We start from the raw sequence: 16,617 nt of genomic DNA, 5'->3' as shown, positions 1-16,617 counted from the left end.
ATTAGCTAATTTGGGGATAATTGGGAAGCTAAACCCGCCCAAAAACTTTCCTAATTCTCTCTGTTTACTGTAACTGGGCGGCGTCGATGTGAACGCGTTCCCATCATTTTCAAATTAAAAAAAAAAAAGGAAAAATTGCTCAAATCAAATAGATTGAAAATTCTCTTAAGCCAAAACTAAACTATGAAAATTTACATGCTCAAAACTCTAACACGCGCAAACCACTATAAATTACTCAACTACAGAGGAGAAACATACTATTAACCCTAGGAGCCCTAAACTAAACACAACACACTGTAATACGTAACCCAATTAATTTGGGCTGCTACCGTTACTGTTACCGCCACTGCCTCCTATTATTTATTGCTGCTGCTGCTCCTCCATCTAGTTTTTTTGTGAATTATTATCCTACCCTACGCCACTTCACAATGGACTGCTCAAGGAACTCAACTAACCCAGACATTCTTGGATAAATGGCACTTGTGAGAGCCAGTAGCTGCTGATGAACCTATCCAGATTCCGGAATGGGCTTTACGGGGTTGGTAAGATGAATACAGCACAGTATTTTTACAAATCCCAAGACTGAACGGTACGGGACACGATAGCAGCACCGACAGCCAATGCAACAGACACAAATAACATGGTCCTCCTGCATCCATGTCCTTTTGATACCCGTCCCAGGATCACCTTGCAGTACTTGTCAGCTTCTCTTAATGATGCATGATAGCCAGCATCTTCTGCATCTGCCAATGCTTTCTCATTCTCCACAAACACAAACATTAAACAAGTTAGCTACAGACTACAGCGGTGAAAGTAATATCATCCAGCCACACATGATCCATTGCACAACGTGAAAGGGAATCGTTTCATAAAAATATGTTACCTTCTGCCTGAAAAACTCTAAAGTTTCCCTCAATGATAACGAGTTGTGAGTAGCATGTTTAACAGAGTACTCTTTCCCTTCATCAGACAGCTTTCTCAAAACAATTACACTTGCTTCAAGATGATCCAGATATAACATGTCCTATTTCCAAACAGTGTCACATTCAAACAACAAAAAGTCAATAACGTGTATATCAACAGTCAATTCTGAGCTCTAAAATACAGAGAGCAAAAGAGAGAGACAGGAGGTCATAAATAACACACCAAATGCTTACCCATTGCTTGTAAGCGTCAGAGTTTTGTGCCAAACACCAAATAAAAACATCACTGGCTTCTTTTGATAAGTCAGGGACACCTACAGACATCACCACTGACTAACTCTGCTACATAGTTATTAACAGAGAATTGACTTTCGACAAGCAATGTATTTAGGTTTACCAGTACCTTCTCCAGCAGCTTTGATTGCAGAGTTCAATATCTCATGTGTAACTTGATTCATTGATTTGCTTCCAGATGAACCAGCAAGAGCAATTTCTTTTAAGATTGGATAAACAGCTTCAAACCTCTCAGTTGCCTATAGTAGAACAAGCATAAAAATGGTCTCAGATCTCAAGTTTTCCTTATCCATTCACATATTCTGCATTAAAAAATACTGACCTTAACTCGTCCTGATGGAGCTGGGAATGTGACTCTCATCAGAAGTTCAAAAGCTGATGGGGGCACTAAGCGTTCACCTTTTTTAACAGCACCATTTAGTAAAATTGCCCGCGCCTTTGGGAAGGACAAAATTCTAATCACAAACCAAAAGGGAACATAAAGCAGAAGACATAGAGCAGAAAACATAAGCATTAATCTCAATGGTGTCTAACCTCTCAACCAACTGTAAGATCAAGTCCCTAGATTGTGGATTATTGCTTGATTTACTACTCAGTACAGGCAAAAGAACACGCGTCCACATGTACAACCCCACTACCAAATCTCCTTCGGATGCCTACAACAACAACAATTGAGCCTTAACCCCAGACAAATATGGTTGAATATGGATCCTTTTTTGTCATTCAGCTGTGTTTAAAACTAATTCCACATCAATATCTATGTTCATATATTTAAAGTTCATTGACCAAGGAGACAAATTTGTATATCTGGGAAAATTAAATTCTCCGGTTACCTGAGCAATCACCCACACTGTGACTGGAAGCTTGTCTTGTCCTTGATATTTTGGATTTTCTCTTATTATTGGCAATAAATTGATCAATACATCTGGCTTTCTTCGTAATGCTATTGCTAAAATAACAAACATAGCAACCTAGGTTCCCATAATATAGATAGAAAATGATTAGTTTGCTGAAAAGCAAAATCCATAATTAGCACTATATTTCTTATCATCTTCAACTTGAAAACTTAAAAACTCACTGCCAACGAAAACCTGTACTGGCAAACATGATATGCCAATCATAAACAAATTTAAATTGAAGCAAAGTTTCCTGAAATGTTTCCAACATGAAAGAGGTGTGTGAATCATATACAATACATATATACAAGTTCTTTATTTTAAAAAAATCACAACTAAAAGAAGAACTGATATTCAAATATAAAAATCATCTAGGGGAAGTGATAAATTAAAAAAAAAAATAAAGCAATGAATGTTTACTTACAGTTTCATATTGAATTTATGTAAAAACAGTAAAAATTTTCAGCCATATAAAGGGCAATCTAGATCAAACTTAAGATTAATACACTATTTATCACTGCAAATTATCAACTATCAATTATTACGAGTCAGAATGTTTCAATAAATTGAACCAAATATAAGTAAACTCAATGAAGATCTATGCAAAACAGACTATTCACGTGATTTAAAAAATGAAAAAGATCTAGAATGAGATTTCTGCCATCCAAAATATTCTAAAAATCCCTCAAGTTCTTGCCCCTCCATGTTATCCACCACATGACAATATCCTACATCTTCCTGTACTTCATGCTCCTATCTCTAGATTTTTCCACTTAAAATCTTATTTCTGGTGGTGTGAACAAAAGAGTGAACAGGAGTTCTCATCTACTTACGATACAGAAAACATATGGCCATAGAAAATTTTTCCTTCTTTCCGAGAAAGAAAACACCATACCTTGGCAGGAAATGACCATATAATTCATTAACATAAATAACAGATAATGACCTCAGATCAGCCAGGTGTGTGGTCATCGTAAATGTCAAATTCAACACCAGCATTCACTTGTTCATCTAAATGAATGTCAAACAGTGTTCACTTTTCTAGATTTACCTTCCCTAAACTTTCAAAATAGTAATTCTCCTATAATTTAGTGGAAACTGGCCATGCAGCAAACTCCAAATAGATTCAATTGCATTACATATTTACCTGGGATTTTGATGGTAATTGTTGCACCGGTTTTTTGGATCCCTTGACAGCTGCTTGATGACTAGCAAAGTCAGCAAAAATGCTATCCATTAACCACAGCACAAAAGACTCAAGTGCTTCATGAGATCGATGGCCAAGCCAGTCCACAGCTATCTTGTAAACATCTTCAGAAATATGAGAAAGGGGAATCTGACGGAAACAAAATTAAAAACAGAATTTGGTGAATATAGCAAACGAATAATAGAATAACATAAAGGACACATCTAAACGATTAATCGTAACCCTTCAGAGCAAGGGACAAGGAAGCAACCCACACAAGCAGATAAGTGATCTCTAACCACAAACGGCAATGCTTAACATTTTGCGATGGACATATAAAAATCATAACAGGCTCCGGCACCCTCTTTTGATTCGAGCCCGAAAGAGCAGACGCATAAGCAACAGAAGAAACCAACTTTTGCCTCAATTTATTTTTCTTCATTTTGGAAAAAAAAAATGCCAAATATTGAGATGCTAGAAAACCCAAGAGATATCCGCTTTTTTACAACAAAATATTCAAAACAGGAGAAAGCCAGCAAGCAGAAAAATAAGCAGCAGCGGAAATTAAGATAAAAACTTACATCAACTAACTTAGAAACTGAAGACTCCCTGAAGGTCTTCAACCACGGGAATTGCGCCGAGCTCACTGAAGCAAACGCCCTTCCAAAGTAATCTGCAAATCGCATTAGCTGTATATCCTGCTGCGTCTCATACGATGACTGTAAAGAAACCGCCAATAAAGCACAAAAATCACACGGGAAAATATAAATTGTATTTAGCAAGCATGTGAGAATTTATAATCCCATAAGAACAACAGACAAAACTCAAGATGGGGAACTCCTCAAAAACACAAATAACAGCACAAATTATTAACTCTTACGGTTATATCAACAAGAAACGCGCCTAGATCACCAGCATCGATTGTCGCAGACGCCTCCGCCACCGTCACCTTTGGCTTCTTCTGTTTCTTTGCCTTCTTCTTCTTCTCCCCGTTGGCAGCCCCAGCAGTAGCTTCTGTATCGCTGTCTCCATCGTCATCGGAATGTCGCTTCGATCCGTTCCCTGCGACGGAATACTCACCAACTGCGGCGGAGGCTCGCTGCTCCTTGAGGATTCTCTGGAGGCGGTCCTCTGAATATTGCTCGATGGAGCGGCACACATCTGGATTAGTGGCAGTGACACCATTGTAACTATAGCCGGAGGAATTCTCCGGCGCTGGGAGTTTCGAATACTTTCTGTTTCGCTTGTGGTAGGAAACTGTTTGCCATTCGCCGTCATTTTGCTTTGTATAATTATCATGGAAGTAAATTTGTTCTTCTTCTTTGAGACCTTGATCAGCATGAGCTGAATGCTCATCCATGACTCGTAGAAACGGCAGCTTTTCACACAAAAACCACAGAGAAAAACTGTGTGATGTGTACACGTCGACAAGCGAGCAAACGAGAGAGAGAAAAAAATACAGGAGAATAAGGCGGGTCGGGTTTTAAATCAGGGAATGAGGAGAGAATAGGAGAAGAAACTAAGAAAGGAACGCTTGATCAAACTCCACGTGGATTTATTTAGTTTGTATAATAACAGAAATGCCATTCCCCGCTTAGTGCAATAACAGCTTAGTTCCATTTTCCAAAACTAATGATATATACGTGGAAAGAAAAAAATCAATAAAGATATTAAATTAAGATATATGAATTAATCAGTTGGAAAATCGATTAAAATCATTTAGCTACAACCATTTTGATTGCGTCAGCAGTGACGTGGGCAAACGGAAGGTGGTCTTGCGAAGTCGATGTATTTAAGGCCAGATCCAAAGGACCACGAAACCACTTTAGTATGTTGTAAAATTATATTTTAAAAGGTGGATTTTATTTTTTGATAAAAATAAAATTATTCTATTCAGAAAATAAAATTTACTTTTACAATTTTATTTTATAATATTTTAATTTTATTATATATGTACATGAAATTGATATTTACTTTAAAATAATCGTTTTATAGAGTAATAGACAAACCCCCTTTCAAAAAAAAAAAGTAATAGACAAAGTTAATAAAAAATTAGCACTCCACAATAAATATTATCTTGAAGTTAATAACAATGAGTTGAATTGTTTAAGTTTAATAATAAAATATAAATACGTTCAATTGTTATTTATTAAAATAATATTTTTTATAAATATTAAAATAATATGTTATTATAGTGATTTTATGAAAATGTTGTGTTTATACATGTTTTTAAGTATAATATTCTATGTTAATTTAATATGCTTCATGAAATTATTATTTTACAAAAGAATATTACCTTACAAAAAAAAACTTGTAATATATTGCACAAATTTTATGAAATTTATTTTTATAAAGAAATGAGATTTCTTTATTTTATATTAAATAATCATATAGTTTCTTATTTTAAATTTTTTAGTGAAAAAAAATTATAATAAAAAATAGTTATTTTATTAATTTTATACCTCATAATCTCTTAATAGGATATAAATAATTAACATATTTATTATGAGCAGCCTATTATAATAGGAGAGATATTTCAATCTAAAGTAAAAAAGTTTTGCTCATGTAATAAAAAAACATATTTTAAATATATTATAGTAAATACATTAAATTATTTTTATAAAAATTAAAAGAGTATAATTAATATAGGTTTACCGTGTGAAATGAACAGTTTATTGTATAAAATTAATAAGGTATAATTGACTAAATTGAATTTATTGATTTTATTAAAAACAGTAGAAGATGAATGAATATAATATGACTGTCAATATGGTCACAACAACATGTTTCTTGCACTACACGTGTATTTTGTTGTATTGTTTTTTCAAGCAACAAAACCAGAATAGTGATAAATTGTGTATTGAGTGGTCAGGTGTGAGTGAGGATTGCATGGATTTAAAAAAAAAAGGACAAACAAATCAGTGGATTGTTTTTGGTTACATGTGAAGTTTTGCCTCCAAAATTGAGTTAGTTTGGTATTAGGATCTGCAATGGCCAAACCATCCAAGAAAATTATGGAATATATCTGACAATACATTATTTTCTTGTTTGCTATGCATTTTTTATACATAAAAAAATAAATTTTATTAATAGAATTTATTTTATTTATAAATTTTTTTTTGTTTGAAATCAATTTAATTATTAATATAATTTAATTGAACTTTTTTACATTAAATAAATTAGTAGTGAATTTAAATTGATTTAATTTATTCATTATTTTTATTATTTTTGAAATAAGTATAAATATTTGTTCTTATAAATAATAATCATTTTTATCATATTCTTTAAAAAAATTATTATTATTACTATTATTATTATTATAATATTTAAAATTTGAATTTCTTAATAATATAATAATATAATAAATTAATTAAATAATATAATAAATTTCTTAATATTAATAATAAATGTATTAAGTATTAAGAGTCAATATCAACTTAAAATATGTTTTGTAAAGAGTAATAATTAATTAAAAAAATAAACTTAAAATTTATAACAAAAAGGAAAAAAAAAAGAGTTTTTACGAGTTAATTAAATAATTTTGATGCAAACCGTTTTAAGTGAAATCATTTCTTATAAAATTATTAATAAAATTTACTTTTAATTCAAAATCAATTCTCATTAATTATAATTCCATTAATTCAAGAGAAATTAATTTTTTTTTCAAAATTTAACATTTTAAACAACGGTTGTATAATTTTAATGAGGTTGTTTTTTAAAAATGGATAATATATTCATCAATAGAATACATGCATTACACAAAAAAAAAAAAATATCAAAATTATAAAATTTAATATATTAAACTCATAGACAAATTAAATCATATTAATTGAGATTAACTCAATTGAAAAAATAATAAAAAAGCATAGAATTTTATTTTTTTCATAATTAAAATTTTCTAAGAAAAAAAATTCACTTACAATTGCAGTAAGTTTTTTGATGTTATACTCCTTTTATCTCTTAAAAAATAAAGTTATATTTTATTTCAATTATTTTGTTAACTAGCTTGCTATTTACCAATTACCTTATTTAACATGCTTTAAAAAATAAATTCATTGTTCAATAATATTTAGCTATATAAATTATTTTGTAAACTATATAAAAAAATAAAAGTATATTTATAAGATAAAAGAGTTACTTTTATGTTTAACTAATGTTTAGTAATGTCAATTTATATAAAAAAAAAATACTACCAGATTTACAAAATTTGACATTTTAAAATAGTTTATAAGAAATGGATTACTCGCTAATTTGCCCTTGGTCCCTCTTTTGTAAGTTGAGAGAGTGTCAAGGGTAGTTTGGGAATGAGAAAAAGGACAGAGTAGAGGTTTTTCTTTCCTTATTTAAAAAATTTTTTTTGTTGGTTTCTGTTTGATGTGGACCACCGAAGCACATGGTTTTAAGTGGGGTCAGTAATGAGCAATTACAGTCGCCATTATCTGCTTTGATTCTCTCACTAACATCAATCTGTTAGTACTTTTGTTTAGGGTTGGCCCCACAGAATTCCATCTCCCAACCACCCTACAAAATCAACCCTTCCAGTACCGTTATCATCCACATCCATCTGACGGTTATAAATAAAACCTAATCTATTTATTTATTATATAGTGAGTGTCAAGCGACTCATCAACGCCCATGGATTTAATAATTTTTTTTTCCTAATTTGTGGGGAAGAAGGGTAAATCTAGAAAAGGGCAGTGTGTACGCGAGACAATGTGACAGGGGAAGGGATAGCGAACAGAGACGGTTGCAGAATGAAGGAAGCAATTTGATTTAGCTGGTTGCGGTGCTCACGGACTTTAAAGCAAGGGGCAGGGAAACACAACACAAGGATTTTCTAGAACTTCACATACAACTGATGATTATTGCATTTGCACGTGAGTCAATATGTTATGTCATCCCAGAGTAACGTAACAAATCTCATCATAACTCTAAGTTAAACGCTCTTAGATAAGAGCATTCCTAAAGTGGGTGAATTCTTAGGAAGTCTTCGCGGTGCACTCCACTCACCCGCTACATCTCTTACCCATTAAAAAAAAGTTCTCCTTTATTTTTTTTTAAAAAAAAAAGCTCTCGTTCTTTGTTCTTTTTATGTTTTTTTTTTCTAAAAGTTGAAACCCTTTCGTCTGTCGTTCATTGGTCTTCTCCTTTAAATTTATAGGTTTCGTTCTCTTTTTGATTGAATGATGTAAATAATTTTTTGTGGTGATTATATATTTGAGTAATCTAAATTTTTTAATTTGAGTGATCTAAATTTTTTAATGATAGTGATCTTTTATATGCTTTTATTTATTTTTTTCTTTGTTTTTCTTATTTGCATGCAGATTTTCAAGACTTTAATTTTTTATATGCTGATATCTCTTAATTTTTTTGACATTTACTTTCTCTCATAATTATTTATATATTTTTTTTTCTATCTATAAATACGGTGTTACAACGAAAATAAAGTTAAATAAGATTAAAAAAATAAATAGAAGGAAAATGCATACTTATACAAATTTAGTCATTATATCATTTTACATTTAATTTAATTATTTTTTGTTTCATCAATAAATATACATTAAATTTAAATTTTATTAAATTTAAAATTATTTTAATTTATTATCGTGATTGATATGGTGCATTATTTTCAGTATAATGTGGCGATATTTTAAAATTCTATAATAATTGAGTTTCAGTGTTTCCGAATATTTGATTTTATTAAACTTTATTATAATGAAGTGAAATAATATACAATTATAATTTTTTTAAAAAATATAAATTTATAATAAATAATTTAAATTTTATTCGAGCGTACTCAATCCATTGCACACCTCTCCTTTCATACATCCACCATTGTTAGCATTATCGCCCCATCACCCACTTATACTCTCTCTGGTTTTTTATTATAAGTTGTTTAATATTTTTATACACAAATTAAAAAATAATAAATGTATTCTATTATAATAAAAAAATAATAATAATTTCTATATTACTCTTAAATTAAAATATCTATACAAATAATATAAACTTAATTAATATTTCACTTCTTGAATAATAAATTAAAAAAATCTTTGAATCATAAAATTTTAATTATTTAGAAAAAAAACTCCTATATTGAGTTATCCGCTAAACGTCAAGTTTTTGCTGTCTTAATGTTTTTATTACATGATGGGTTCTACTTAAAGGTCAAAAAAGAGAAAATCCGTGGGCTTGGGACTTGGGTTCTACTGACAGAAAAAGCCCAGAGACCACGAGAAAGGCAACGTCCGGCTGTGGAGGTTCCTTCTCTTTCCTCGATTTCAAAGGCACAGGCCGAGCTGGAACTGGAATGCATAAAATGAAGTTGAACCCAGTTCAAATCTAGTACAAAGACGATTTTTTTTTTCTCTGTGAAATTGCTCAGTAGATGTATTCTCTGTAATTTTGTAATCTCTCGTTTGATTGTTTGCGACCTGCCATTTTCTTCGTTATTTCGATTGCTTTTTCTTGCTGCTATTCATGTCTGCCCAAGCGCAAAGTTGTTTAATCCTCGGTGATGGTATACATTATGCGACACCAATTATATCCTCGACGAGGACAAGCGAAGTAGAGGTGATGCGAGGTATACTGCAAATGATGCAAGGCCTGTCCAGTTCCCTCTTTTTCTGGGACCAAATTAAGCAGTGTTTTCGTGTTGCCAGAAGTGGGATATATGTGACTCACCTTTCCTTTTCAAGCCTTCAGAACCTTCTCAATCATTTCCTGTATTCTGCTACTTGTTTACAACTTGTTCAACTTAATGTCAATAAATTGGAATCGGAGACCCACATGCCTACATTGAGAGCTTTTGCATCTGCTGTTACTCAGTGGCTTAAGGTCTGTCACTATTTGATGCTACTAATGAAATGTTTAATTTGGTTGATTTCTTTTGCTTTTGTTCTAATAATATGCTATTGTAGAGGTTGAGAGATATTGCTTTAAAGGAAGAAATTAAGATTTGCAACTCCGACATTGGAGTCACTCCCACCCTTTTGGGATTGTCAAGTTCCTTATCCAGGTCAGTGTTTAGCAGAGTTCTTCAATTTGAAGTTTCTTCAGTGTATCTGGTCACTCACATTAAACAACATTTTTGTTACGTTTTATTTGGTGTCATTGCATGTATGGTGGTTTCTTCTTCTTCTTTTATAATTTTTTTTTTTTAAATTGGAATCTGCTGATAAATTTTATTGATATTAGTCTTTGCTCAGGTGCTGAATGTTTATTGCAAATAGTGCATGGAGCTATTCCGCAAGCGTACTTTCAGCCAAATACATATATTCCAGCATCTGAAATGGCTGTTCATATTCTAGACTACCTCTATAAGAAATTGGATGAAGTGTGTCTTGTGCAAGGTGGTGAGGTTGTGACTACTTCCTTTTCATCAGTATTGTTTTGCAATTCTTGTGGCTTGCTCTTCTTTTATAACTCATGCTAATTTCAGGAGGAAGCTTATCTTATGGTGCTTCATATTCTTGTTGGAAGTTTATTACCATATATTGAGGGACTTGATTCATGGCTTTTCAAAGGATCACTTGATGATCCTTTTGAGGAGGTAATCTAAGTCATTACCTTTTTTATTTCCAAAGTCTAAAAATGGTTTTTCTTGAGAGTATCCATATACCGCGCTCTAGAATTCCCAGATTGTAAAATGAGATTTTGCACGCCTAACTCATTTGGCTTTCTTGCGTTTTCTGCCATTTCTTACTTCCAATATTTCTAGGAAATCCTTATTAATTCTGTCATCTTTCGGTCTGTGTATTTATCTTGATGAAATATTATCTATGCCTTTGGTTAAGTTGATTTCATTAAGATGATAAGAAAGCTAAATAATCTATAAAAATTGACACAGTGCTTTTCATCTTTTTTCTCTCTATAGATGTTCTTTTATGATAATAGAGGAATCTCAGTTGATGAGTCTGAGTTCTGGGAGAAAAGCTATCATTTTAGACAAGTACAAAGTCAGAAGTTTGATGTTGTGAACTCCTTACTAAATAACAAAAAGGAAATAGGTGAAAAAGATTCTGTTTCATTGTCTATGTCTGTGAAGGGCAAGGAGCAGAACAATAAGGAACTTCAAGTATGTCCTTTGTTTATTAAGAACATCGCAAAATCCATTGTCTCTGCTGGAAAATCATTGCAGCTTATCCGCCATGTTCCTATGTCTTACACTGTGGTATCTGGCAAAAGTGTTGACAATGAGATTGATGGCTTTGGAGGATCTGTGGATGATAAAGATCCACATATTCGGCAAGAGAGCATAGCAGGGTTAGCCCTGCCTGAGATTTTCAGTATTTCAGTAGCAGGCCTCATAGGCCATGGTGATCACATCTCAAGATACCTTTTACAAGATGATACATGCAAATCTGAGATTGTCCATTCTCTGCTTTCTGAGACGGTCAGGGAAATGGTTAGAAATGGGAATTGGGAAAGGTGGCTAACTTTTAAATGCTCAAAGAATATCTGTCGCGAGGTCTTGGCCAAGACAGTATCACATGAAAAAGTGCTTAATGTGGAATCTACAAATAAGGATGAGATTGGGATTTCTGATGTGGAAGAAGAGTGTATGACTGCAGGTGTGGTGGATGAGTTGCCCCTCCAAAGTTCATATTGTCCAGAAAATCCAGTTATCACTGTGTGTAAAAATTTACCTGATGAGCATAAAGATTTCTGGAAAATGTTGAACTTACCCAAAAATTTTCATCTACCCCCGTTAAATGATGAGGTCTTATGGGAGTCTGTATTTGGTTGTGAGAATGGGCTGCTTTCTGCAGTTAATGGAACTAATTATGCTTTTGGTTTCCAGTTTGGTAAATCTGAATATGTTCGTTCACAAGAGGACATAAAGCTGCTAAAACTCTTGTTTCCTTTTCCCACCCTTCTTCCTTCTTCCCAGGTATTACCTGATTGATTTATGTCTAGCTCTTAAAGGTTTATGATGACTGTTTTTGAATAGTCTTGCCATTTGGAAACAGGATGATATCTGTATGTCAGAGCTCTTGCCTTTCCAGAAGAATAGCACCCTTGCATCAAGAGTGCTCAGCTGGATTCAAAGCATTGAACCTAGAATAATGCCACTTCCACTGGTTATTATCCAAGAATGCCTAACTGTCTACATTAAGAAGCAGGTAAATGCTTAAATCTATTAATCGAAAATTTCACTCTTTTCTTCTTCATCCCTATATACCTAAATAGATTGAGAGCCAATTCATTCTCCAATTTGGACTAGGAATATAGTGCTTCATAGAGGAAACCTGCTCTCCTTTTCTTTTGGTAGTATGTTGTTTATATGTGCAGATTCTTCACTTCTTTTATATCACAGGTGGATTATATTGGCCACCTTATATTGTCAAAGTTGATGAAGGATTGGAGATTAATGGATGAGCTTGGTGTTTTACGTGCCATATACTTGTTAGGTTCAGGTATATTCTTGCATGCTGAATGTCTGATCTGATCTCTGGTCTCTGTCAGTCATTAATCTGAAATTTTCACTGGCATGCATGTTGATTGAATGCTGTCTTCAGGTGATATACTGCAGCACTTTTTGACTGTGATTTTTGGTAAGCTCGACAGAGGGGAAACGTGGGATGATGACTTTGAGTTAAACTTAATACTACAGGTGCAGTTAGTGAACTAAGTGAAGTATCATGCCTTGCACATGGCTAAATTCAATTTTCTTCTCAATTCTACTCCCTCCACCTATTAGAAAATAAATTAAAGTTATTTCAAACTGGAAGTTATTATTATATTCTTCTTGAGGATGGATTGATTGCTGCTCCACCTTTTTTGCCTAAAATACATGGTATGGTGTCTCCCTCTATACAACAGGAATCCATCAGGAATTCTGCTGATAGCATGCTACTAAGTGCTCCAGAATCATTGTTTGTGTCCATCACGAAGAATCATGGTTTTGACAGTGATGAGCTACCTATTACACCAACTCTTGCCTCAACAACTCATAAGAGTCGTTCACACAGCTTTGGATTAGATGGTCTTGACTCTCTGAAATTCACGTACAAGGTCTGTTATAGTGTCAAGGAGGCTTGAATTTGTTTTAAAAATCGATATCTTCACTGAATCACTTCCAAATGTGACAGGTCCCCTGGCCACTTGAACTTATTGCTAATGCAGAAGCCATTAACAAGTATAACCAGGTATTTTGGTTAGTGTTGGAGTTGTCATAGTGTTTTCTTTTTCCTTGACTGTTCTTCATCTGTACTCTGTTGTAGGTGATGAGGTTTTTGTTGAAGGTCAAGCGCGCCAAATATGCACTTGACAAAGTTCGGAGGTGGATGTGGAAGGTTCTTTTTTTATCTTCTTTCTGGAGATCCTAATCTCATTTAGCCTTTTAGTTAATTGATTAGAGCATATTTCTTGTGTTCTGATAGAAGGAAATATGCTGCATGTTACCGGAAGGGAAAAAAAATTGTTATTTAAGGGCGCCATTTTCTCTAATTTGCAACTTGATCATCTGTTATTATCCCTTCTAGGGCAGAGGTGCGGTGACAAACAGCCGCAAGCATCACTGGTTAGTGGAGCAGAAACTCCTCCATTTTGTCGATGCCTTCCACCAGTATGTAATGGATAGGGTAAGAATTTGGTGAAATCACTTTGATGGACAAAATGGTCAAAATTGTCAAGGGATGTGGACCATAATGACACATACAGATGTTAATGTCACATTCTTAACTGCCAAACATGGGAACATTATTGAATTTATTTAGTGATTTTCTCATATCTTTTGTTATATATGGAAATTTTCTACATGCGCATTTGCTAGTGCATTATAGAAGTAAAGGCGTTATATTTGAATCATGATGGCAGCTGGATGTCATACAAATTTGATAAAGGTATAAACTGCCTCTGAAGTTTCCTTATTAGGATTCATTATCCTGGGGCAACAACTGGCACTTTCCTTCATTTTGCAAAATTTTCTTCCTGCAGTTTGGTGGTTTCATGGCTTTGTGAACCAACTTTAGTTATGGTTGCATTTTCAAGGCATTCCTCTATTTTCATTTCTCTCACTGTCTCAGACACAGACACACAAAATTGCGTTGCTGTCTCAATGTATCTTGTCTTAGTGTTTACTTATGGCTATAATGACATACATATGTAGGTTTTTATCTTTTGCTTACTGCATTTAGTCTATATATTTTAGTTCACTATGTAAAGATGGCTATAGCTGAGGCTTCCTTTGAGCAACCCAAAACTCAAAGTTGGCCTTTTTTTAATGATTTAAATGAATTCTCTGTTTATTTCAGATCTCCAGAGTGCTTTTGTCTTTTTGTCTTTCAATTTGTACGTGATTGTAGCTTCATGTTAAATTGGAAAGATTTATACAACAATTCCAGTGATGGGTTCTTTGCGGCACATTTTGCCACTGCTAATCTCTGTCTCTGACTAGGATTTTTGTGCAGGTATATCACAGTGCATGGCATGAACTTTGTGAAGGTATGGCAACAGCTGGATCTCTGGATGAAGTCATTGAAGTACATGAGGCCTACTTATTATCAATTCAGCGGCAATGCTTTGTGGTTCCAGATAAGCTGGTGACTGATTGTCTCTCTTTCGAAATTGCAGTCTTTTCAAGTGATTAATTCTTCTTTTCTGCCTGTTGCCTTTTTTAAGAAAGAAGTGTTGTTTATTTTTGTTGATTTAATCAGTGGGCCTTGATTGCAAGTCGAATCAACATCATCCTTGGATTAGCTTTGGACTTCTACTCCATACAACAGACATTAAGTAGCGGTGGTGCAACTTCTGCAATGAAGGCCAGGTGTGAAATGGAAGTGGATAGAATCGAGAAACGCTTCGATGATTGCATTGGTTTTCTACTCAGAGTATTCTTCTTCTCTCTCTTTCACACACACACAAGCATACACATTTTTTATTCATCATTCTGTGCCTCTATATTGGGCTTTTTCTTTGCACGATTAATTTATAAGTTTGGCTGGGCGAGTATGATGTATTGAAGCTTATGAACCACTAGGTGTGTGCCTTCACGTGCAATACATAATATAGTTGGAAGATTGTTATGGGGAAATGATTGTTTTGTCTTGACCATGCAGATCTTGTCTTTCAAACTCAATGTGGGGCAATTCCCTCATTTGGCTGATCTTGTGACTAGAATTAATTACAACTATTTCTACATGTCTGATAATGGAAGCTTAATGACTGCCACTGGCTCTGAAACTGTTAGTTCAAGATTGGGGAAAGTCTTTGGAGCTAGAATGGACTAATAAAAATTAATTCAGGATAGTTTATGATGGCATGTCTCTGAAAATGGGATACGAGGATATGTTTTACTGAAGTAAAATTTGCAGCCATCTGGAAGCAAATTCTTTGGATCTGTTCCTTTTCATAACAGTGCTGCATAAAATAGTCAGCGTGTAGAATTTGCAAATTTTCTAGGTCAACGGGAAGAAGGGAAAAGCCAACACATGAGCTATATTTATTTCCTAGAATGTGCAAGTTGCTTAATTGCTGCAGATTCCTTAACATCAAACGCATTTGAGCTTTACTGAGATTCAGAAGATAACTTGATTGGTTGATGAAGATGGAGGAGTTGGATTTTTATTCTAGAGTCTTGCTTTATATGTATAATTTCCCTTTTTTTTTACCTCCTATGTTTTATAGATATATATGTAAACTTCTGCTTGTTGATTAATTTTAAACATAAAGCTGTAAGGCTGCTGTTCCAGTTGTCCAAGTTTGTTTTTCATGCTCTTGGCTTTGTAATGTGATTAGCCTCCTGTTTGTTTTTCTACTTCTTTAATCAAACCACACTTGCATATTCATCAATTTATAAATGACATTCATTAGTGAGTTGTGAGGTAGTTTACTCTTCCTTTTATAATCCTCTTCTCCAGTGGTAGTAGACCTCAATAAGAGAATTTTAGTTCATGATTCAAAAATTTGTTAAATTTAATAAGATATATGCTTTTATTTCTACTATTTCAAAATTAATCACTTAATCCTTACATTATGATTAGTGAATTAAAATACTAAAATGAAGTTAAATTTAAGGGAAATCCCCCCCTCATATTATGTGGAGGGTATATAAATAATTCACCACATATATATAATTTAATAGTTTGAAATTCATCCACATGCAAGATCGAGTTTTTCTATAATTTTTTACTTCAAATTGAATTAAATTACAGCGTAGTTTTTTTTTTTTTTTCGCAAATGCATTTTTAAATTTCTGAAGTTTTATTTATTTATTTATTTTCTATATTGTAGTTCTATTATTTTATTATATATTATATTATATTCTTGAAATTTTAGGTTGCTTAGATTTGATTTCTTCGTAACAGAAGCTGAG

At 33.1% G+C, this 16,617-nt stretch overlaps 2 protein-coding genes across 4 annotated transcripts; one reads left to right on the top strand and one right to left on the bottom strand.

Moving 5' to 3' along the window:
- Positions 1 to 135: 135 nt before the first annotated feature.
- LOC110608781 lies at positions 136 to 4,794 on the bottom strand. Its single transcript, XM_021748076.2, has 10 exons — positions 4,180 to 4,794; positions 3,881 to 4,018; positions 3,261 to 3,449; positions 2,051 to 2,188; positions 1,752 to 1,873; positions 1,540 to 1,672; positions 1,327 to 1,456; positions 1,158 to 1,237; positions 884 to 1,024; positions 136 to 762 (listed from the first exon to the last, which is right to left on the bottom strand). Exons 1-10 carry the CDS (start codon positions 4,657 to 4,659, stop codon positions 568 to 570), a joined length of 1,746 nt encoding a protein of 581 aa, XP_021603768.1. The 5' UTR covers positions 4,660 to 4,794; the 3' UTR covers positions 136 to 567.
- Positions 4,795 to 9,507: 4,713 nt separating this feature from the next.
- Positions 9,508 to 16,059, top strand: LOC110608779 (gamma-tubulin complex component 5). 3 transcript variants are annotated; one of them, XM_021748072.2, is made up of 15 exons: positions 9,534 to 10,136; positions 10,220 to 10,317; positions 10,497 to 10,659; positions 10,741 to 10,851; positions 11,176 to 12,192; positions 12,272 to 12,424; positions 12,619 to 12,718; positions 12,821 to 12,915; positions 13,125 to 13,316; positions 13,394 to 13,450; positions 13,526 to 13,597; positions 13,787 to 13,885; positions 14,714 to 14,845; positions 14,960 to 15,133; positions 15,362 to 16,059. In XM_021748072.2, the coding sequence occupies exons 1-15, from the start codon at positions 9,780 to 9,782 to the stop codon at positions 15,530 to 15,532; spliced, it is 2,991 nt and encodes a 996-aa protein (XP_021603764.1). In that variant the 5' UTR covers positions 9,534 to 9,779; the 3' UTR covers positions 15,533 to 16,059. The 3 variants fall into 3 exon arrangements, 2 of the variants coding, with proteins under 2 accessions (XP_021603764.1, XP_021603766.1); XR_002486941.2 differs by lacking the exon at positions 15,362 to 16,059 and having other exon boundaries at positions 9,508 to 10,136; positions 13,792 to 13,885; XM_021748074.2 differs by lacking the exon at positions 9,534 to 10,136 and having other exon boundaries at positions 10,508 to 10,659.
- The last annotated feature ends 558 nt before the right edge of the window (positions 16,060 to 16,617 follow it).

The sequence above is a fragment of the Manihot esculenta genome, chromosome 2 (genome assembly GCF_001659605.2).
Source record: "Manihot esculenta cultivar AM560-2 chromosome 2, M.esculenta_v8, whole genome shotgun sequence".
Taxonomy (NCBI): domain Eukaryota; kingdom Viridiplantae; phylum Streptophyta; class Magnoliopsida; order Malpighiales; family Euphorbiaceae; genus Manihot; species Manihot esculenta.
The sequence above is the reverse complement of the archived record's forward strand: the minus strand, read 5'-3'. Positions and strand labels throughout refer to the sequence as shown.